Here is a 21,703-nt window from a genome sequence, read left to right on the forward strand (position 1 = left end):
TACCCGAGCGAATTATTCCCGGGCTTCGGCACCAGTTATGTTGCCTTCAGGGGAAGGCAAGGCGACCTGGTTTCAAAGAACAGCACGGCAGCCCAGTCTCCCCTGGGCCACTCGGGCTAACGACACACGCTGGACACCAATGTGGTGGACGGTCGAAAAGCCTTTATTATCTTATCTTATGGGTTTAAATAGTCTTGGGGGACTCTGCTACGTCAGGGGGGGTTGGTAGGGTCTCTAGGGTTAGTCAGGAGTGGAAAACTACTGGGTTAGGTGTGGTTACATTCTTTGGGGTAATGGATAACATGTTGCAGGGTGAGAGGGGGAAGGGGTCTTTCTTTCCGTCACATCCCGAAATCTTCCGTTCGCCTGTCCCTCTCATCTCCTCTCCTCTCCTCTCCTCTCCTCTCCTCTCCTCTCCTCTCCTCTCCTCTCCTCTCCTCTCCTCTCCTCTCCTCTCCTCTCCTCTCCTCTCCTCTCCTCTCCTCTCCTCTCCTCTCCTCTCCTCTCCTCTCCTCTCCTCTCCTCTCCTCTCCTCTCCTCTCCTCTCCTCTCCTCTCCTCTCCTCTCCTCTCCTCTCCTCTCCTCTCCTCTCCTCTCCTCTCCTCTCCTCTCCTCTCCTCTCCTCTCCTCTCCTCTCCTCTCCTCTCCTCTCCTCTCCTCTCCTCTCCTCTCCTCTCCTCTCCTCTCCTCTCCTCTCCTCTCCTCTCCTCTCCTCTCCTCTCCTCTCCTCTCCTCTCCTCTCCTCTCCTCTCCTCTCCCATAGAAACACTTGGCCTCTGTGCTTTTCCTTCTTATAGAAAAATTGATCCCTATGTACACAAAAATGGCAGAAATTTGGGTTCCCAAATTCTCTGTATCCAAGGGCTGCTTTCAGAAAAAAGCTACCAGGACAGAGAAGTCTGGCTGGCTTAGGCCTCTGGTGGCCGCCTTTCATCTGTCCTTGAAACACCAGTATTCCATGCTTTTCTTCCTATGCAGAGAACTGTCCTTCTACTCTGGGTGTCCATGCCTGAAATTGGGATTCCACCTCTAGAATTCTGTCTATCCAAGAGTTGCTCCCAGCCAAAATCTGCCAGTACCATCAAGCCTGGCTGGCCTTGGCCTCTGGTGGCTGCCCCTGCCACACTGGGGCTCGGTTCTTCCCTTCCCATGGAGATCACTGTGATGCCGTGGCACCTCATGGAACCAAGGGGATCATTGTGGCACCACTGGAGCCCATGGAACCAAGGGGCCATGGTGACACCACGGGGCTTCATGGACCCAGAGACCATTATGACTCTGTGGGGCCTGATGGAACCATGGAGACCATTCTGACCCTTCAGGGCCTGGTGTCACCAAGGGGGCATTGTGACACCTCAGGGCCTCCTGGAAGCCAGGGACCATTGGGACACTGTGGGGCCCCATGGAACTGAGGGAACATGGACCAGGTCTGGCTGGCTTGGCCTCCCAGGGGCCACCTGACAGGTCTGGCTGATCTTGGAATGCCAAGGGCTGCCTCTCATTAGCTCCTGGAGCACTGGGGCTCTGTGCTTTCCTTGCTTTGGAAAAAAACTGTCCCTCTCTTAACATACCCATTGTCAAAATTGGTAGTCTCAATAAAAAATTTCCTATATGCAAGGCTATCTTGCAGAAAAAATCCTCCCAGTTCTGGCTGGCCATGTCCTCTGGTGATCATCTCTCATCCACCCGGGGAAACAGTAGGGCTCTGTTCCTTTATTCCTATGGAAAAGAACAGGTCTTCATGTCCAGGAACCATGGCCAAAATTAGAATTTGCCTCCCAAATTCCATATATCCAAGGATTGCTCCCAGACAAAAGTAGCCAGGACAGAAAGGTCAGGCTGGCCCTGTCCTCTGGTGATTTTCTTAGACTATGAGCTGCATGTTTTCATTTGAAAACACCTTGGATAGGGCCCAGAGATCTCCCAAGGAGGGGTTCTGAGGCCTTGGGCACATGGCCACTGCATATGGACAAAGGAGCTCTGTGCTCTGTGCTGCTGTGGTGGTTTTGCATCATAGAAGTGATGTCCTGAGAGAAGCTGCTAGCAGTTTCCTCTGTGTCTGACAAAAACCAATCAGTAATTAGCTTTGAGAGCTGTCAGTCTGTTAAAGCACTAAGGAAGCTGCAGACGCCTCTGTGCAAACACAAGTTAGAGATGAGAAAGCCTGGCTGGGTCTCTCTCCCTTCTGGCCCCACAGAGGTGCCGAGGCCGGCCCAGCCCCGTCTTGGCCGTGGGGCCGGGCGGCTCCTGCCGTGGGGCCGGGCCCCTTCCCAGGGAGCCGCCAGGCGCCATCGGCTGCCGGGCAGGGCAGGGGAGGCCGCGGGGCCGAGGCCGGGCCGTGGCTGCGGGTGCTGACATCTGGCCCTGCCGAGCCCTGCCCCGCCGCCAGCCCGGGCCCGGCCAGGATCCGCCGGGCCCCAGGAGCAGCCCCGGGCCGGGCCGGCTCGGCCAAGGCTCTGCCGCCCTTGGGCTTCGCCCGCAGCCGGCAGGCAGGGCAGGAGAAGCCATCGGCCCCGGCCGTGCTGCTGTTGGGCTCTGGCCTGGCTGCTGAGATCCTGGCCCTGCCCCAGCGTGGCCCAGCCTGACACAGCCCCAGCGCAGCCGCTGCAGAAACCTCCATGGCAAAACAGCTCCGGCCGCAAGCACCGAGCCCGGCCGGGCTCACGGAACCATCTGCAGCCCCAGGAGATATTGACTCTGCCAGTGCTGCCATCCTCCCTCCAGTGAGAGAAAAGGACACAGGGCAGGCACACAGAGGAGCAGCATGAACACACTGAGGGCAGGGAAGAGGAAGTTGAGTCCCAGATGGGAGGGATGAGGAGATGCCTTGATCTTGGGGCTGGAATATTCTGGTTAAGCTATGGAGAAGGATGTCATTGATATATCAGACTCTCTTTTTCCCTGTAAGGCATTGAAAAATATAGGGCAATGACTTGTTTCAGCAAAGGCCTCCATGCTAAAGTAAGGAAATGTTGAAGTAGCTGTGATCTCCCATGAGAGGCATGAACAGAGAAAGGGAGACCAGTGATGAGACCCTGTGCCCTCAGAGAGAGAAAAAGACCTCTGTTCCCAGAGATGAAGATGATTTCAGGAAGAGATGAAGAGAACCTTTGCTCTTAAACAGCTCATCTTGAAACTAATATCCCATAACTCGGCCTGGCCCATAAGCACAGCTGTGGGAAAAGGTGGGAAAAGATGGGAGGGACTTCTTGATTGCAGATTTCTCCAGGCAGCTGCTATTTGTGGAAATGAAAAGCCATGAGATAACTGTTTTCTTGTAGGGAAGTCTCCAAAACATTAACAAGAAGAACTTCTCTCCCGAAGTGAACTGAAGAAAGACTATTTTAGAGGTGGCAAAGTGACTGAAAATTCTAGGTTTTTTCTCTTTACATTGTCAGGTTGTATGGAGAGAGGAAGTGTTCTGAAAGTTTTGTTCTAATTCTTATTACTCGTTCTTTAGTTATTGTTAATACAATTTTATTTATACCCTTTTAAAATTCTGTGACTACTTTGCCTTTCTCCTAATCCTATTTCACAGCAGGAAATGAGTAAGTATATTCTAGTGAGTGCACTGGTAATTAGCCAACACTGAACCCACCACACTCATTGAAGCATTGGCCAAGAAATCTCAAAATGGTGAACCAAAACCACTACAGAAACTTCCTGACAAACTGCACGAGGGCAGAGAGAAATTGAGGCATACCCATGGTTTTTCAGGACTTGCTTGATCCTAATGAGCCCCGTGGTGCATTTGGAGCTGAGACCTGGAACCTCAGGGCCTGAGAGGAGATTGCACAAACCTTTCCTGGAGTCAAAGTCAGAGGAAAACCCCAAAGTGGTTGGAGTCTAAAGCATTAATGGGAACCACAAAGGTCCATCTATACCACAGGCTCTTCATGGAGTCCTTGGAGGAGAAACCTGGAGGCCAGGATGGCACAAAAACCTCTCAGAGACTGAAAATGGCACAAAGAACTCTCAAGGTGGAAAGGAAAATACAAAGTACCTTAGAAAAGTTAAGAATCTCAATGTATTCATGAGCCCCACTGAGTGTCAGTACAAAGCTCTCAAGGGACTCATTAAAGCAGATAATTGGGACCATGATTGCACAAACCTCTCACAGTCTGTATCAAAAGGCAAACACCAAGTACCTTAAAAGAAATGAAGTACCTTGAAGCATTAATGGGCCCCATTGAGTGTTGTTCCTGACAAAGCCTCTCCAGGGACTAATTACAGCAGAATATTGGAGGCCAGGATTGCAGAAAGCTCTCAGAGACTGCAAGACAAAAGCAAAAGCCAAAGTCCTTTGAAAAACCTGCAGTCCCTGGGAGCATGAAGGAGCCCCCAGGGCCATTCCTGACCAAGGCTCCCCAGGGAATCCTTCCAGCAGATCCTTGAGGCCACTGGGATGTGGGCTAGGGGGGGATGCTGAGGGCAGGAGCAGGGGCTGACAGTGCCCAGCCTGGCTGGGGCTGTGCCAGGAGGCCCCAGGGCCTCAGGACAAGGTGTCTCCTCACAGCTCTTGGTGGCACAGACCCTGCTGTGCCCCAGGGCACCAAGACTTGGCTTCTCTTTGTCCCCACCTGGCATCAGTGCCTCCAGTTCTCTGCTCTGCCTGGGGCCTGGGGACACTTTCTCAGTCGTGTCCCTCAGAGGGACCCATTAAAAGTCCAAGAAACTTTGGAGTTGGATTCTGACTTGGAGTTCTGCAGAGGTTTCTGCAGCTCCCTCTCAGGGCCTGATGTTCAGGGCTGAGCACAAAGCCCCAGAGGATCATTAAAGTCCTTGTGCTGTGTCTGTGCTGCTGAGCTGGGCCGGGCTCCTGGCACAGAGGGTGATCCTGGTAACCAAGGAGAGCTTCAAAAGCACATTTCTCTTGCTGAGCAGCTCTTTTGCCAGCCCAGCAGGGCTGGGGCACTGCCTGCAGCCAGCCCGGGCACAGCACAGAGGCACAGAGAGCTTCAATCAGTCAGGGCTGGGAAGGGGCTGAGAAGTGCCTGGGGCAGAATCACTGCCAGCCCTTGGCACAGGAACCTCTGGCTGCAGGACAATGCAGCTGCAGCTCCTGGAGAGATCTCCTAAAGCTGGAACATGCCAATGCCCACAGACCCTGTGAGTGCATTCTCTGCTCATCTCCTGTGCAGAGCAGCCAGGGGTGCCCAGGGCTGTCCTGCAGAGCAGGGTCCTGCAGCCCAGGGCGCTGTGCTGGGCCAGGGACTCTGCTGCCTGCCAGGGACAGCTCTCAGCCGGCCCTGGAGCTGCTCCCAGCGCTGGAGGACAAGATCTGGGGGGAAGGAGACAGCTGGTAAGTCTTGGAATGTTCTCCTTGTGTGGTGAGGATGCTGTATTGTTCAGGACTGTTCCCAGCATGGCATTTAACTCCAGATCTTTTCCAAATGGATTATACAGGGAGCATAGCAAGACAGGAACTGCATAAATGGGAAATTTCTGTTTTCTTAAGTACTAATCTTTGTTGCCTGGATGGGGAATTCCCCATAGGTATGCATCTCTCAGTTCATATTGAGAAAAAGAAAAGTTTTTTTTCACATCTGAATAAACCAGGCAGTAACAGAATTCAGCACAGGGCCCCTTAGATGCATCATCTTTGTGCTTTTTCCAGCCTGCTCAGGATTGCTCTGAGGTTGCCATCAGAGCTTGCAGAGCCAGAGCTGCCCCTGGGCAGTGCCTGAGCTGGGAGGGGTCTGCAGGGCAAAGCTGAGCCCCCAGGGCTGGGCTGGGCTCTGGCAGCTCTGGCAGGGCTCAGCCCTGTGTTATGATGCGGCAGGCACTCCCCTCGCCGCGGCACCCCGAGCGTTGCCATGCTGGGCGGCGAGAGGGAAGAGAATGGGCGGCCGCTCCCCCGGTGAAGCTCTGCTGTCCCAGTTGGTGGCGCGGGAACAGACGAAGGCGACACGGGACTTGGGGGTGAACAGGATGGTTTTATTCAGTGAGCCCCAAGACCCCCTCGGGGGCGGGAGCAGAGGTTTTATACAAGAATTCAGGAGGAAGGGTATAGGAACAGCAACCAATAAAGGAATAGCAGGGGACGAGTTTAGGGCAGGACTAACATATGACAAACCTATCAGGGGAAGCAAGGGAGTGGAATAGCACAAAGTAATCAATAGGGTGTTGAGCCTCACTAAATAGACAGGGAATGCTCTGGAAGCAGAGGAGGGGGCTAGGATGAATGACAGGGAAGGTTCCAGGGAAAGGGGCAGGGAAAGGGAGGATTGACAACTTGGAGATGAGGGGGTTAGGGGAGAGCTAGGGAAGATTGACAACTGGGGAGAGGAGGAGATTAGGGATGGGGGGGGTGAACAGATATTGAACAAATAACAAATGAAAGAAAAACACACGGAGCTTTGACCTGCTCCGTCTCCGACCTGGGCCGGTTCACCCCTCCTTAGTCAGCCCTGGGCACAGGGAAGCAACTGCTGGCAGGGACAGCTCCAGGCAGCAGAGCCCTGGGCAGTCAGTGGGGGGAAGATTCCCATAAGCTGTGCTGGGATATTTAAAGTCCTCTCCACACTCTACTATTCCATAATTCTTTTTCTTACAGATTCCCATGTGCAGCCACAGCAAATGTCCAACAGCAGCTCCATCAGCCACTTCCTCCTGCTGGCACTGGCAGACACGCGGCAGCTGCAGCTCCTGCACTTCTGCCTCTTCCTGGGCATCTCCCTGGCTGCCCTCCTGGGCAACGGCCTCATCATCAGCGCCGTAGCCTGCGGCCACCACCTGCACACGCCCATGTTCTTCTTCCTGCTCAACCTGGCCCTCAGTGACCTGGGCTCCATCTGCACCACTGTCCCCAAAGCCATGCACAATTCCCTCTGGGACACCAGAAACATCTCCTACACAGGATGTGCTACTCAGCTCTTTTTCTTTCTGTTCTTCCTAGGAGCAGAGTATTTCCTCCTGACCATCATGTGCTATGACCGCTACGTGTCCATCTGCAAACCCCTGCACTACGGGACCCTCCTGGGCAGCAGAGCTTGTGCCCACATGGCAGCAGCTGCCTGGGCCAGTGCCTTTCTCAATGCTCTGCTGCACACAGCCAATACATTTTCCCTGCCCCTGTGCCAGGGCAATGCCCTGGGCCAGTTCTTATGTGAAATCCCACAGATCCTCAGGCTCTCCTGCTCCAAATCCTTCCTCAGGGAAATTTGGCTTCTTGCTATTAGTACCTGTTTAACACTTGGCTGTTTTGTGTTCATTGTTTTCTCCTATGTGCAGATCTTCAGGGCTGTGCTGAGGATCCCCTCTGAGCAGGGACGGCACAAAGCCTTTTCCACCTGCCTCCCTCACCTGGCCGTGATCTCTCTGTTTGTCAGCACTGCAGTATTTGCCTACCTGAAACCCTCTTCCATCTCCTCTCGATCCATGGATCTGTTAGTGTCAGTTCTGTACTCGGTGGTGCCTCCAGCCCTGAACCCCCTCATCTACAGCCTGAGGAACCAGGAGCTCAAGGCTGCAGTGGGGAGACTGATGACTGGATGCTTTCAGGGACATTAAACTGTCGGCCAATTTCTGCAAAACACTTGTAATAAAAGTCATCTTTGATATTTCTTTTTGGTTTCATTTTGCAGGTTCTTATTCTTTGTTTTACTTTTTTTTTTATATTGTCCACAATAAATGAATTTTTTTGTGCCATTTCTCATTTTGTTTCTCTCCACCTTCCCTGTGGCCACAGACTCTGTCAATGAGGGGCTCTCAAACCACTCTCAGTGGCTTTCAGGGAACTAAAGGATGTCCCAGCAGTGTTTTCTGCAGAGATGCCCTTTTGTTGCCTTCTCTGGAGCTACAGCAGCAATGTCTGTGTGCAGAGCTGGGGCAGATCAGTGCTGGCACAGCAGCTGTGCCCAGGAGCAGCAGCACTTGGTGCTGCCAGTGCTGCTCCCGTGGCCCTGCCCCGCTGCCCTGGTGGCCCTGGTGTTGCTGCAGGGCCTGAGTGCTCTCGGGGCCGGGCACAGTCCTGGGGGTGGCAGTGCCGGGGCTGCAGCAGGGACAGGCCATGGGCACTGCTGGGGCAGCGCTGACGCCTCAGGCCAGGGCCTGGGGGCTCCAGGCTCCTTGCCCAGGCTCTCTCAAGAACACGGCCAGGCCAATGCTCAGCACAGAAAACCCCCGTGAGCAGCCCCAGGCTGGCCGTGGGCAGGCTGGGGGCAAAGAGCATGGCTGGTGCTCTGCAAGGGCCCTGGGGGAGACGGGAAGGAGCAGCAGAGCAGGGGCTGATCCATCCCCAGTGCGCTGCACAGCCCAGGGCAGCGTCCCAGAGCGTCCTCATGGAGCTGCCAACAACATCCCCCCTCTGCAGCCCTGGCCTCTCCCTCAGCTCACAGAGGTGCCGCATCCTTGCAGGCACAGACACGGCAGCACTGGCTCAGCAGCCCCTGTTTGCATTGCACACAGCAGGCGGGAGCACCCCCATGCTGGTGCTGTGGGGACATGGACCTGAGGCAGCACAAATGCCATCAGCCCCTGGGGCCAGGAAGGGCTAGGGGACACCAGGGAAACCACTCAGCTTTGTCCTGGCCTCTGCAGTCAGCCAGAAAGTTTGTTCCCATCAGCTGGGAGTTTCCTGTCCCACTGCAGACACTGCTGCTCAGAGCCAGGGCTGCCTGGCAGCCACCTCCAAACTGCCCTGAGCATTTCCTTAGTTTCCCCTTTGCTTTCTTTACTCTTCCTTCTACAAATTTCTTCCTCTTTCCCAACCCTGTTCCCTCCCGTGCACACAGCCCATCCCTGTTTGCCCTTTCCTCTCTGACCCCACTCCCCATTGCAGTTCCTGAGTCAGCACCATGGGAACGTCCCTTGGGGAGCAGGATCATCCCACAAGTGCTGCAGGAATTGTCTGCAGGCTCCTGCAGTGCCTGGTGCTGCTCCCTTGCCAGAGGCACCCCAGGCCAGGGGGGCACATCTGGGCTGCTGTGTCTGGCTCTGGGGCTCCCTGTTCTGGGCAGTGAGGAGGAGCTGCAGAGGCTCTGCAGGACTGACAGGATGGGCTTTGGGGCTGTGAGGAGAAGCTGAGGGACCTGGGCTGCTGGCGCTTCTGAAGAGGAGGCCCAGGGTTCCTCCTGCAACTGCTCCAAGGGTGGTTTCAGTGAATGACAGAATCCTCAAGGTTGGAAAAGTCCTTGGATAACATCAAGTTTAAGCTCTGCCCTGACCCCACTTTCTCTCCCGTGAGCGTCCTCTTCTCCAGGATCAACAACCCCAGCTCACTCATCTGCTTCTCAAAGGACTTTCTCCCCAGAAACCTCCCCAGGCTTGTTGCCCTTCTCTGGACACGCACCAGCCCCTCCATATCCTTCCTAAATTTGGGAGCCCAGAACTGCACATAGCACTCAAGGTGCTGCCCAACCAGTGCCCAGCACAGGGGAAGAATCACTGCCCTGCTCCTGCTGGCCACACCATTCCTGATCCAGGCCAGGAGCCATTGGCCTTCTTGGCCACCTGGGCACACTGCTGGCTCATGTCCAGCCTGCTGTCCATCAGTCCCTGCAGGTCCCTTTCTGCCTGGCTGCTGTCCAGCCACTCTGTCCCCAGCCTGTAGTGCTGCAGGGGTTGTTGTGGCCAAAGTGCAGGACCCGGCACTTGGACTTGTTAAACCTCACCTTGTTGGATTTGGGCCTTGGATCCAGCTGTCCAGGGCCCTGTGCAGAGCCCTCCTACCCTCCAGCAGATCCACACTCCCAGACAACTTGGTGTCACCAGGGTTCCATGAGGCCCCAGAGTGTCCCAATGGTCTCCATGATTCCATGAGTTCTCCCAGTGACACAATGTCCCTTTGGTTCCATGGGAACCCTTGGTGTCACAAAGTCCCTTGGATCCTTGGGCCCTGCAGTGTCACAATGTCACCATGGTCCCCCAAGGCCCTGCAGTGTCACAGTGGATCCTTGGTTTCATGATGTCTGGCAGGGTAGCAATGCTCTCCTTGGTCCCACAGTGTCACAATGGCCTCTTGGTCCCAAGGGCCACCATGGTGTCAAACATGTTTCCTTCATTCCAGGAGTCCCTGATGCGCAGCACTGGCCCCTTGGTTCCATGGGGCCCTGCAGTGTCACCATGGCCCCATTATGACACGAGGTCCTGCTCTGTCACAAATCTCTGCATGGTTCCCAAGGCCCTGCAGGGTCACAGTGGCCTCTGTGGTCCCACCAGGACCCAGACTGTCACAATGCACTCCTTGCTTCCATTCAGCCCCACAGTGTCACAGTGGCCCCGTGGCTCTGTGGTGCCATGTCGTACACAGTGTCACCGTAGTCCTCTCAGTGCCACCAGGCCCCGCAGTGTCACAATGGCCCTTTGCTTCCCCTGGGCCGTGCAGTGTCACAATCATTAGAGAATCAACCAGGCTGGAAAAGGCCTTGGAGAGCATCGAGTCCAACCTGGGACCCAAGACCACCTTGTCACCCAGACCATGGCACTGAGTGCCACATCCAGTCTTTTCTGAAACACTTCCAGGGACGGTGACTCACCCACCTCCCTGGGCAGCCCATTCCAATGCCCAGTCACCCTTTGTGTGAAGAATATTTCCTGATGTCCAGCATAAACATCCCCTGGTGCAGCTGAAGGCTGTGTCCTCTTGCCGTGTCCCTGTTCCCTGGGAAAAGACCCCGAGTCCCACCTGGCTGCAGCCTCCTGTCAGGGAGTTGTAGAGAGTGATGAGGTCTCACCTGAGTCTCCTCTTCTCCAGGATCAACAACCCCAGCTCCCTCAGTCGCTCTGACAGGACTTGTGCTCCAGACCCCTCCCCAGCCTTTTTGCCCTTCTGTGGACACAGTCCAGCCCCAACATGTCCTTCCTTGTGGATTTCTCTCTCTTGTGGTTCCTGAAGGTCAGGGTGACCCCAAGAGAGGTCCAAGAGTCTTTGCTTCCCTAGCCCGAACGCAGTTAAATGAGGAGTCTTGGAATGCTTTTAGTTGTTTTTTTCAAGTTGTTTATTTCTTCTTATCTGTATATTCTTTCTCTGAACTGCTGTGGTCTGCCTAGTACAGAAGCCATATCAGTCTGGCCTGGATCCTGGGCAGTTCCCACATTATATACTCAAAACGATGTGTGTATGTTTACAATTTCTTCACCAATTCCCATCACCTATCTTAGACAGTGGATCTCTACCTTAAACCAATAGAAAAGTGCCACTATCACACCAAGACATGGAGGACAAGAAGAACAAGAAGGTTAGGACACGACAAAATCCCTCCATGTTGTCCCCTGAACCCCATTCTAAAGATCCCAAAATTCTATTTTTCCATCCTGTGTTAGTTCAAATATCACACTACTAAAACTCTTGTGATTTGTAATTCATCATCCAGAGTTGACAGCTTTCCACAGGCTTAAATTGAAGCCACAGATGTTTTTTGACTTCTTACCAGGGTCTCCAAGATCCCTGCCAGGGTCTCAAGACAGCCAGGACAACCAGAGGGATGTCCTGGACTCTGACACTCCCTAAATTGGGGACCCCAGAATTGGACAAAGCACTCGAGGTGCTACCCAAGCAGTGTTTGGGTATTTTGAACAAATATTTATGAGCATTTCTCACTGAATTCCTGAACTGAAGAGCTCAAGAAAGAAAAGGCCTCTGGAGTAGGAAAATTCATCAGTTACCTCCAAGTGGCTGAGGATGCATCCCCATCAGAGCAGCAATGAGCAGAAATGGGCACAGCTCTGTGGCTGCCCCAGCTCTGGGATGGGCCCTGGGCCTGGAGCAGGAGCAGCTCTGGAGGGCCCCAGGGCCGGGGCTCTTGTGCTGGCCTGGGCAGATGGGATGGCAGGAGGGGCTGCAGAGCTCTCAGCACCTCAGGCAGAGGGGAGCAGGGCAGCCAGGGAGCTCCTTTGGCCTTGGCCAAGCCCCTTCCCCCATGGTGGGGCTGAGTCCTGGCTGAGCTGCAGCTGCTGCTGTGCCCTTGGCAGGGGCTGAGGCCGTGGGGCAGTGCCCAGAGCAGCCTGGGCTGAGCAGAGCTGTGGGGCCACAGCCAGCTGGGCTGTGCTGGGGAGAGGCCCTTGGTGCTGCCCAGAGCTCAGGGCAGCTGGCAGAGCTGGCAGGGAGCTGGGCTGGGCTGGGAGAGCCTGGCACAGGAACCATCAGTGTCCATCTCAGCCTGGCTGAGCGGGCAGGGGCAGGACTCAGCCCAGGCCTTGTGGGGCAGGGCCAGCACCTGGGCAGGCATTGAAAACAGGCAAGAGCCCGAGAGAGGAGGCTGCTCTGTGTCCTTGGGGCACGGACAGAGCAGGGAGGGGCCCAGGACATTTGTCAGCGCCAGCCTCTGTCTGTGCCAGCCCTGGGCAGCCCTGGCTGCTGAGCCCAGCTCTGCCCTGGGCTGAGTTTGGCTGTGGCCCAGCTCCATCCTCCTGCGGGGCTCAGGGCCTGTTCCCAGCCATGGCCAGCCCTGGCCGCCTCTCTGCTGGCCCAGAGGCTGGCAGAGCCCAGGCAGGACTGTCTGTGCAGCCCCACAGGTGCCACGGTGTGGGAACTCAAAATATTTCTCAAACATTTTTAGAGGTTCCAGGCCGTGGTCAGACGCAGTCTGGACCCCAGCAGGCAGCTGGATTTAGCTGTGATTTCGAGTTTGAACCATGGAATGAATTACCAATTTTGAAGGTGGAACAAGCAGTCACAAAGTGCTAGATAGTATAGTAAATGTAGTCACAAAGTAGAGGGAAATATTTTTTGGTAGTGTACAGGGGGGTTTTAGTGCATGTACAGGGGGGTTTTTACTTTGTACATGGGGGTCAGAAGTTCTAAGATGGAGGAAAGTGGGCTGAACCCATCCTTCTTCTTTCTTCTTCCTTACCTCCATGTTCTTGGTGATGTTGGCACTCACAGATTGGTTTAGAATAGAAAAACATTTGGTAACGTAGGTAATAGGTATTGGGGAATAATTGTAAACATGTTATACGTAATATATCTTATAAAAGATAGCAGCAGCCCTGGGCGGGGAGAGAGGAGAAGAAGACACCGGACAGTCAGGGTGTCAGGAGTGTGTGCGTCTCTGCCTGGGCCACTGACCAAAGGGCCGCAGCCCGAGAACCTAATCTGTTAGATAATTAGCAATAAAACATCTTGAGACCGAACAAGAAGAGGCTGCAGAGTTTTCCTTTGGGAACACGGGTTGGAGGAAAAGCTCTACCACCACACGAGAACCCCAGCCAAACCCGGGGTTCTCACAACTGGCGTCCCTGTGGGTGGGCACCAGCAAGAAGACCAAAAAGAAACATCAAACAACCTCCAACCTGCATCAGCGGAGAAGAGAAAAAAATAAAAAAAAAAGAGAGAAGAGCAGAGCACACACTCGCAGCAAATTCCAAGAAGAGAGGGAGCAGACAGCTCGAGATAAGAACCTGACCTTCACTGAAACAACTCATCTCGGGGACTTTCCAGGGAGGAGACGACCCAGAAGCGCGCCTGGGATCTCTCACCTGTGACCTGCTGGACGGTGATCAGTGCCATCTCCGGACTGACCTCGAGCCGACACAGCTTTTGGTGAGAACGGTCAAAATTAAGAACATGGGGGGGGAATTCTCCCAAGAGGAAAAAGAAATAGTATCTGCTTTCCAGGGCATCATCTCTGCCCATCTGGTAGAGATTGCTCAAAAGGAGTTGAAAGATTTATTATTATGGGTGCGGTGTAACTTCCCACACTCAGATCCAGATTTATTGTATGAGCCAAATTTTTGGCAGGAAATTAATAAGCAATTATATTATCAGGCTATAAAAAATAATAAGCTTGCTGCAAAACTTTTATCTTCAGCAAGAACAGTTTTAGAGTCACTCTCACAATACGGCAGCTCAAGCCAGGCAGCTACGGCTCCTGGTGACAAACGGGGGGGGGACAGTCCAGCCAGCAGCTCGGGACAGCCCCTCTCAACACAGACACAGGACAGGCAGGATTGCTTCCTGTGGAACATCAGGGAGATGATACCCCATCGCGTCCCGTGTCCCCGGGCTCTCACTGTTCCTCAGTTTCCCAAGAGTCCCTAAGCTCCTTCGATGCAGAAATTCCCCAGATGGAGGCGGGCGAGCCAGGCACAGCCGCGACCCTCAGTGGGAGGAAGGCATTGCCCAAGTCCAAACCCACGGTGGGGGCGGCAGCGGCGGCGGCAGCTCTGGTGGGGGAAGGTGCAAACGTGAGTGCAGAGCAGGGGGAGGAGGGAGAGGAAAGTGCTTTCGCATCTGCACAGGCTGGGAGTTCAAAACAGCCCGCGCAGGAAACGAGGCCGGGGAGAGCGGTGGGGGCGGGACGGATCGGGGTGAAAGCGGGGGGTGCGAGTGCGACGGTGGTACGCTCGGAGCGCCCGGGGATGCGTTCAATGTCGAGAATCCGTGAAGCCGCAGAAGCGGCCGCCCAAAGGGCGTGGGAACTTAGCTCCCTGACCGCGGCAGCCTGGGCAGCTGAGGAAGCGGCAGAGGGACAGCGGGAGGCGTTCCTCGCTGCAGCTCAGACAGCGGGCATGCACGCGAAGGTTGAGCAAAACCCGACAGCCATGGGTGGAGGGGATTTCTCACATTTCGAACGCGCGGGACGGGCACACAGGGGCGGAGCCAGTGTGCACAGGCTGTGGGTGCTGGCATGGAGCCAGGAGACGGGCAAAGTGAGACAGAGACATCAGGGCTGGAATGGAAACAAGAGGGTGGTTGCGTCAGCCTTGGGGGGGACGGCAGTGGCTCTGATTCGGAGGCGGTGCGGGGCGGAGTGAGGCCAAAGCAGAGCCGGGGTCGGAGCAGGAGCGATCACTCCCCTGAGATGACGCAGGCAGGGATGGGGCGTGGCCAGGATGTAAGCATTCCTCAGGGCACCGTTCCATTATTGTTCCCATAGCAACACACAGCCCAAGCTCACAGTCAAACCCTGTCTGCTTCTGACATGGCCAAATTAGAACAGTTATTGCAACGAGAGTCAGTTTCACCGACTGCAGGGATCGCAAATGTGAATCAGTTATTAGGAGAAATGCTCAAAGGTTTATCGGGAATTAGTGCGGGATTTGCAAATGTAAATCAGTTGACAGAAGAGATGCTCAAATGTTTATCGAAGTGCAGATTGAAGAGCAGAGTGCGGTTCTGACCTCAGCTGGTCAGGCGGCAGCGCCATCTAGCGGCGGAACCACAACATTGCAACAGGCGGCACAGAACTTGTCCGGTCAAGGCACTGCGCCACCCAGTGGTGAGACTGTGACATTGCAGGACTTTTTTCCAGTTTCTTATAAGAAAAACTCCAGGGTGAAAAAGGTCACATCTGCACGGCAGCAGGAACCTCCACTGACACCGGAACAGTGCGGGACTCAGGACACTTCTGCTGAGGCGCAGCAACGGGAGGAAACGATACGCATCACTGCTTCAGAGGGTGTTCCAGCTTGGACAATTCCAAAATCAAGGTCTGCCAAACTTTCGGGGCAGGGAGAGTCAATTTTCATATCAAAGGGGGTTGTTGAATTGCTTTTACAATATTGAAGCACAGCCTTGGAGTCACAGCCAGAACTGTTGGTTCATCTTCCAAAAATTTTCCAAATAATGCAGGGCAGTCGTGTGTTCTCCTCCACAGCAGACGCTTCACTTTTCTCCAGAGACTTCCAGCCTTCATCTTCGCAGATGCTGCAGACGCCGTTGGTATCAGTGAGTGCTGCTGCACCAGAACTGCAGCCACAGCAGATGACTCCACTCTACAGGCAAGTACCCACTGAATTTACAGCTTTGCAGAGCGCAAAAGTGGACTGGCAGGACATTCGAGCAGAGTTGGAGAAAGAGAAAGGTTTATTGCAGGGCTCGGGAATTATAATGATGCCGGTGAACTATGACGCTCAGGGCCAAAACCCGAGATGGGAACGCCTGGACCGTGGAGCAATCAAAGATTTAGCTAAGGCCATTCGGGACAATGGGTTGTCATCACCATATTTCAAGCAAATGTTTAAAAGTATTTTTGGAATGTATGACTTAACACCGTATGATCTTAAATATCTTGCGACATCAGTTCTTACAGACACCCAAGCTCTCGTGTGGCAGAAGGCGTGGAGGAGATCCCTGGAGGAGCTGAGAGCCAGATACCAGGGCAGGCCGAATGCGAACCTCACCATGGTGCAGCTTGCTGGTGATCCTCCTGAGGACGATCCAACTCAACAGGCAGTGAGACTCCTGTGTCACGTGCTCAGCGACATCAAAGAGGCAGCACGGAGGGCGATTCTTCAGATTGCTCCAGCGGGGGTCCAGGACACCATCTACACCGAGATCAAACAGGGTCCTTTGGAGCCGTTTTCTTCATTTGTGGATCGTCTTTCTCAGGCGGTGGAGCGGCAGGTGAGCGAGGAGGGAGCGAAACCACACCTGGTCAAAAGCCTCGCGTTCTCCAATGCCAATCTGGAGTGCAGACGGATCATCAGCATGATGCCGCACCAGGCCACTTTGGCAGACATGATCGAGGCGTGCAGCAAGGTGGGGACACCACAACATGTTGCTTCCATCATGGAGGAACACTTGGGGGATCGAATTGAAAAACGTGTTAGGGAAGCTCTTGCAAATTATACAAAGGGCAACCCTAATGCAGAAAGACGGTGCTTTGGGTGTGGGGCACAAGGACATATTAAAAGGAACTGCCCACAACTTGCAAAGCCCAACAAGCCACCAGACCTTTGCCCTCGATGCAGGAGAGGGAAACATCTCGCAAGTGAGTGTCACTCACAGACAGATATGGATGGGAGACTTCTTCCTATTCCGGGAAATGGAAAAAAGAGCGCGAATCAACGCCAGCGCTCTCAGACACAAATCCTGGCAGTGACACAGAACCAACAGGAACAATCCTCGGGGAGCAACAAACAGAACCCCTCAGCAGAGCAATCTCCAAAATCCCCAGCGACCCAGACTTGGTACCACCCGGATTCCAATGCGTCTTACCAACCTCCAAACTGTTGTGTCTTTTGGACAATAGCCATGCAGTGATACCTACAGGTGTCACAGGGACTTCTTGGAAAAGACAGGATTTTTTAATAATGGCCAGGGACAGGAGCAGTATCCTTGGACTTGTTGTTTATCCATCTTTGATTTCAGCAAACCATAATGAGGAGCTGATGGTCACGGCAAAAGCCTTGCGACCACCTCTGACAATTCCACAAAACACACCGATTGCTCGAGCTATGGCTTTGCCATCTCATCCAGAAAGGCAAGCCATGCCGGTGTTCAACAAATGGGACTCTTTTCCTGGTGATCAAGCAGAAGTGCATGCATCTTGGGTGAAACATTTGAGCCGAGATCGGCCCATTGTTACTTGTCAGTTGACTTGTAATGAAAAGACAATTGCTATTACAGGGATGCTTGACACAGGAGCGGATGTTACAGTTATTTCATACATTTTTTGGCCTCGGGAATGGGACTTGGTTGCACCTTTGGGTTCTCTCACAGGCATAGGGGGGAGTTCCCTGTGCATGCAAAGTGAGAACGCAATTGTTGTCACAGGTCCGGGAAAAAAGACAGCAGTTATCCATCCTTTCATTGTGCAAAAGCCCATCACAGTATGGGGAAGGGACCTTTTGGCACAATGGGGACTGAAATTAGAATTGGATTTTTGACAGGGGTCACTGTGGCACTCACCACTTTGAAACTGACCTGGAAAACAAATGATCCTGTTTGGGTGGATCAGTGGCCCCTGGAGCGGAAAAAATTGAGTGCATTGAAAAAGTTGGTCCAAGAACAGCTGCAGAAGGGACACATCAAACCAACAGACAGCCCATGGAATTCCCCAGTGTTTGTCATTCACAAGAAAACTTCAGGGTCTTGGAGACTGCTTCATGATCTCAGGAAAATCAACGAGGTCATCGAGGACACTGCAGCTTGAGCTTCCATCTCTCTCGATGATCCCAAGGGACTGGTCGCTTGTGATCATTGATCTCAAGGACTGTTTTTTCAGCATTCCACTTCATCCAGATGATGCTTCACGCTTTGCATTTTCTGTCCCAAGCATCAATAGAAAATAACCTTTGCAGAGATACCACTGGACGGTTCTTCCTCAGGGACAAAAATGGCACAAAGAGCTCTCAATGTGGAAAGGAAAATCCAAAGTACCATACAAAAGTTAAGAATCTTAAAGTATTCATGAGCTCCACTGACTGTCAGTACAAAGTTCTCAAGGGACTCATTAAAGCAGATAAATGGGGCCATGATTGCACAAACCTCTCACAGAGTCTGTAGCAAAAGGGAAACACCAAGTACCTTCAGATAACTGAAGTACCTTGAAGCATTAATGGGCCCCACTAAGTGTTGTTACTGACAAATCCTCTCCAGGGATTAATTACAGCAAAATATTGGAGGCCAGGATTGCAGAAACCTCTCAGAGACTCCAAGGCAAAAGCAAAAGCCAAAGTCCTTTGAAAAAGGACATTGCAGTCCCGGGGAGCATGAAGGAGCCCCCAGGGCCATTCCTGACCAAGGCTCCCCAGGGACTCCTTCCAGCAGATCCTTGAGGCCACTGGGATGTGGGCATGGGGGGGATGCTGAGGGCAAGACCAGGGGCTGACAGTGCCCAGCCTGGCTGGGGCTGTGCCAGGAGGCCCCAGGGCCTCAGGACAAGGTGTCTCCTCACAGCCCTTGGTGGCACAGACCCTGCTGTGCCCCAGGGCACCAAGACTTGGCTTTTCTTTGTCCCCACCTGGCATCAGTGCCTCCAGTTCTCTGCTCTGCCTGGGGCCTGGGGACACTTTCTCAGTCGTGTCCCTCAGTGGGACCCATTAAAAGTCCAAGAAACTTTGGAGTTGGATTCTGACTTGGAGTTCTGCAGAGGTTTCTGCAGCTCCCTCTCAGGGCCTGATGTTCAGGGCTGAGCACAAAGGCCCAGAGGTTCATTAAAGTCCTTGTGCTGTGTCTGTGCTGCTGAGCTGGGCCGGGCTCCTGGCACAGAGGGTGATGCTGGTAACCAAGCAGAGCTTCAAAAGCACATTTCTCTTGCTGAGCAGCTCTTCTGCCAGCCCAGCAGGGCTGGGGCACTGCCTGCAGCCAGCCCGGGCACAGCACAGAGGCACAGAGAGCTTCAATCAGTCAGGGCTGGGAAGGGGCTGAGAAGTGCCTGGGGCAGAATCACTGCCAGCCCTTGGCACAGGAACCTCTGGCTGCAGGACAATGCAGCTGCAGCTCCTGGAGAGATCTCCTAAAGCTGGAACATCCCAATGCCCACAGACCCTGTGAGTGCATTCTCTGCTCATCTCCTGTGCAGAGCAGCCAGGGGTGCCCAGGGCTGTCCTGCAGAGCAGGGTCCTGCAGCCCAGGGCGCTGTGCTGGGCCAGGGACTCTGCTGCCTGCCAGGGTCAGCTCTCAGCCAGCCCTGGAGCTGCTCCCAGTGCTGGGGGACAAGATCTGGGGGGAAGGAGACAGCTGGTAAGTCTTGGAATGTTCTCCTTGTGTGGTGAGGATGCTGTATTGTTCAGGACTGTTCTCAGCATGGCATTTAACTCCAGAACTTTTCCAAATGGGTTATACAGGGAGCATAGCAAGACAGGAACTGCATAAATGGGAAATTTCTGCTTTCTTATGTACTAATCTTTGTTGCCTGGATGGGGAATTCCCCATAGATATGCATCTCTCAGTTCATATTGAGAAAAAGGTTTTTTTCACATCTGAATAAACCAGGCAGTAACAGAATTCAGCACAGGGCCTCTTAGATGCATCATCTTTGTGCTTTTTCCAGCCTGCTCAGGATTGCTCTGATGTTATCATCAGAGCTTGCAGAGCCAGAGCTGCCCCTGGGAAGTGCCTGAGCTGGGAGGGGTCTGCAGGGCAAAGCTGAGCCTCCAGGGCTGGGCTGGGCTCTGGCAGCTCTGGCAGGGCTCAGCCCTGGGCACAGGGAAGCAGCTGCTGGCAGGGACAGCTCCAGGCAGAAGAACCCTGGGCAGGCAGTGGGGGGAAGATGCCCATAAGCTGTGCTGGGATATTTAAAGTCCTCTCCACACTCAACTATTCAATAATTCTTTTTCTTACAGATTCCCATGTGCAGCCACAGCAAATGTCCAACAGCAGCTCCATCAGCCACTTCCTCCTGCTGGCCCTGGCAGACACGCGGCAGCTGCAGCTCCTGCACTTCTGCCTCTTCCTGGGCATCTCCCTGGCTGCCCTCCTGGGCAACGGCCTCATCATCAGCGCCGTAGCCTGCGGCCACCACCTGCACACGCCCATGTTCTTCTTCCTGCTCAACCTGGCCCTCAGCGACCTGGGCTCCATCTACACCACTGTCCCCAAAGCCATGCACAATTCCCTCTGGGACATCAGGATCATCTCCTACACAGGATGTGTTGCACAGGTTTTTTTTTTTTCTTTTCTGTGCTGCAACAGAGTTCTATCTCCTGACCATCATGTGCTATGACCGCTACGTGTCCATCTGCAAACCCCTGCACTACGGGACCCTCCTGGGCAGCAGAGCTTGTGCCCACATGGCAGCAGCTGCCTGGGCCAGTGCCTTTCTCAATGCTCTGCTGCACACAGCCAATACATTTTCCCTGCCCCTGTGCCATGGCAATGCCCTGGGCCAGTTCTTCTGTGATATCCCACAGATCCTCAAGCTCTCCTGCTCCAATTCACACCTCAGGGAACTTGGGCTTCTTGCTGTTACTGCATGTTTGCTCTTCGGATGTTTTGTGTTCATTGTTTTCTCCTATGTGCAGATCTTCAGGACTGTGCTGAGGATCCCCTCTGAGCAAGGACGGCACAAAGCCTTTTCCACCTGCCTCCCTCACCTGGCCGTGGTCTCTCTGTTCATCAGCACTGGCATACTTGCTCACCTGAAGCCCCCCTCCATCTCCTCCCCATCCCTGGATCTTGCCCTGTCAGTTCTGTACTCAGTGGTGCCTCCAGCCCTGAACCCCCTCATCTACAGTCTGAGGAACCAGGAGCTCAAGGCTGCAGTGAGGAGACTGATGACTGGATGCTTTCAAGGACATTAAACTGCCAGCCTAATTTCAGCAAATCACTTTAAATAAACATCATCTTTGATACTTCGTGTTGAACTAGATGTGGGGATTTTTTTCCTTTGTTTTACTTTTTTGATACTGTCCACAATAAATTTCATTTTTGTGCCATTTCTGATTTTGTTTCTCTCCACCTTCCCTGTGGCCACAGACTGTGTCAATGAGGGGCTGCGCGCTTGGTGGCTTTCAAGAAACTAAAGGATCTCCCAGCAAAGTTTTCTGCAGAGATGCCCTTTTGTTTCCTTCTCTGGAGCTGCAGCAGCAATGTCTGTGTGCAGAGCTGGGGCAGATCAGGGCTGGCATAGCAGCTCTGCTCCTGTTGGCCACACCATTCCTGATCCAAGCCAGGAGCCATTGGCCTTCTTGGCCACCTGGGCACTCTGCTGGCTCATGTCCAGCCTGCTGTCCATCAGTCCCTGCAGGTCCCTTTCTGCCTGGCTGCTGTCCAGCCCCTCTGTCCCCAGCCTGTAGCGCTGCAGGGGTTGTTGTGGCCAAAGTGCAGGACCCGGCACTTGGACTTGTTAAACCTCACATTGTTGGATTTGGGCCCTGGATCCAGCCTGTCCAGGGCCCTGTGCTGAGCCCTTCTACCCTCCAGCAGATCAACACTCACATCCATCTTGGTGTCATCTACAAAGATGTCCTTGGTTCCAAGGGGCCCCTCAGTGTCACAATGTCCCTTTGGATTCACCAGGCCCTGCACTGTCACACTGGTCTCCTTGGTTCCATGGGGCCCCAAAATGTGACAATGGACTCCTTGGTTCCATGG

At 53.8% G+C, this 21,703-nt stretch overlaps 1 protein-coding gene and 1 pseudogene across 1 annotated transcript; both read left to right on the forward strand.

The window, feature by feature from the left end:
* The first annotated feature begins 6,579 nt into the window (after positions 1 to 6,579).
* On the forward strand, positions 6,580 to 7,524 carry LOC144248557 (olfactory receptor 14A16-like). Its single transcript, XM_077790658.1, has one exon. The coding sequence runs from the start codon at positions 6,580 to 6,582 to the stop codon at positions 7,510 to 7,512; it is 933 nt and encodes a 310-aa protein (XP_077646784.1). The 3' UTR covers positions 7,513 to 7,524.
* Positions 7,525 to 19,976: 12,452 nt separating this feature from the next.
* On the forward strand, positions 19,977 to 20,910 carry LOC144248559 (olfactory receptor 14J1-like; annotated as a pseudogene).
* The last annotated feature ends 793 nt before the right edge of the window (positions 20,911 to 21,703 follow it).

Source organism: Lonchura striata, unplaced genomic scaffold (assembly GCF_046129695.1).
Source record: "Lonchura striata isolate bLonStr1 unplaced genomic scaffold, bLonStr1.mat Scaffold_177, whole genome shotgun sequence".
Classification (NCBI taxonomy): domain Eukaryota; kingdom Metazoa; phylum Chordata; class Aves; order Passeriformes; family Estrildidae; genus Lonchura; species Lonchura striata.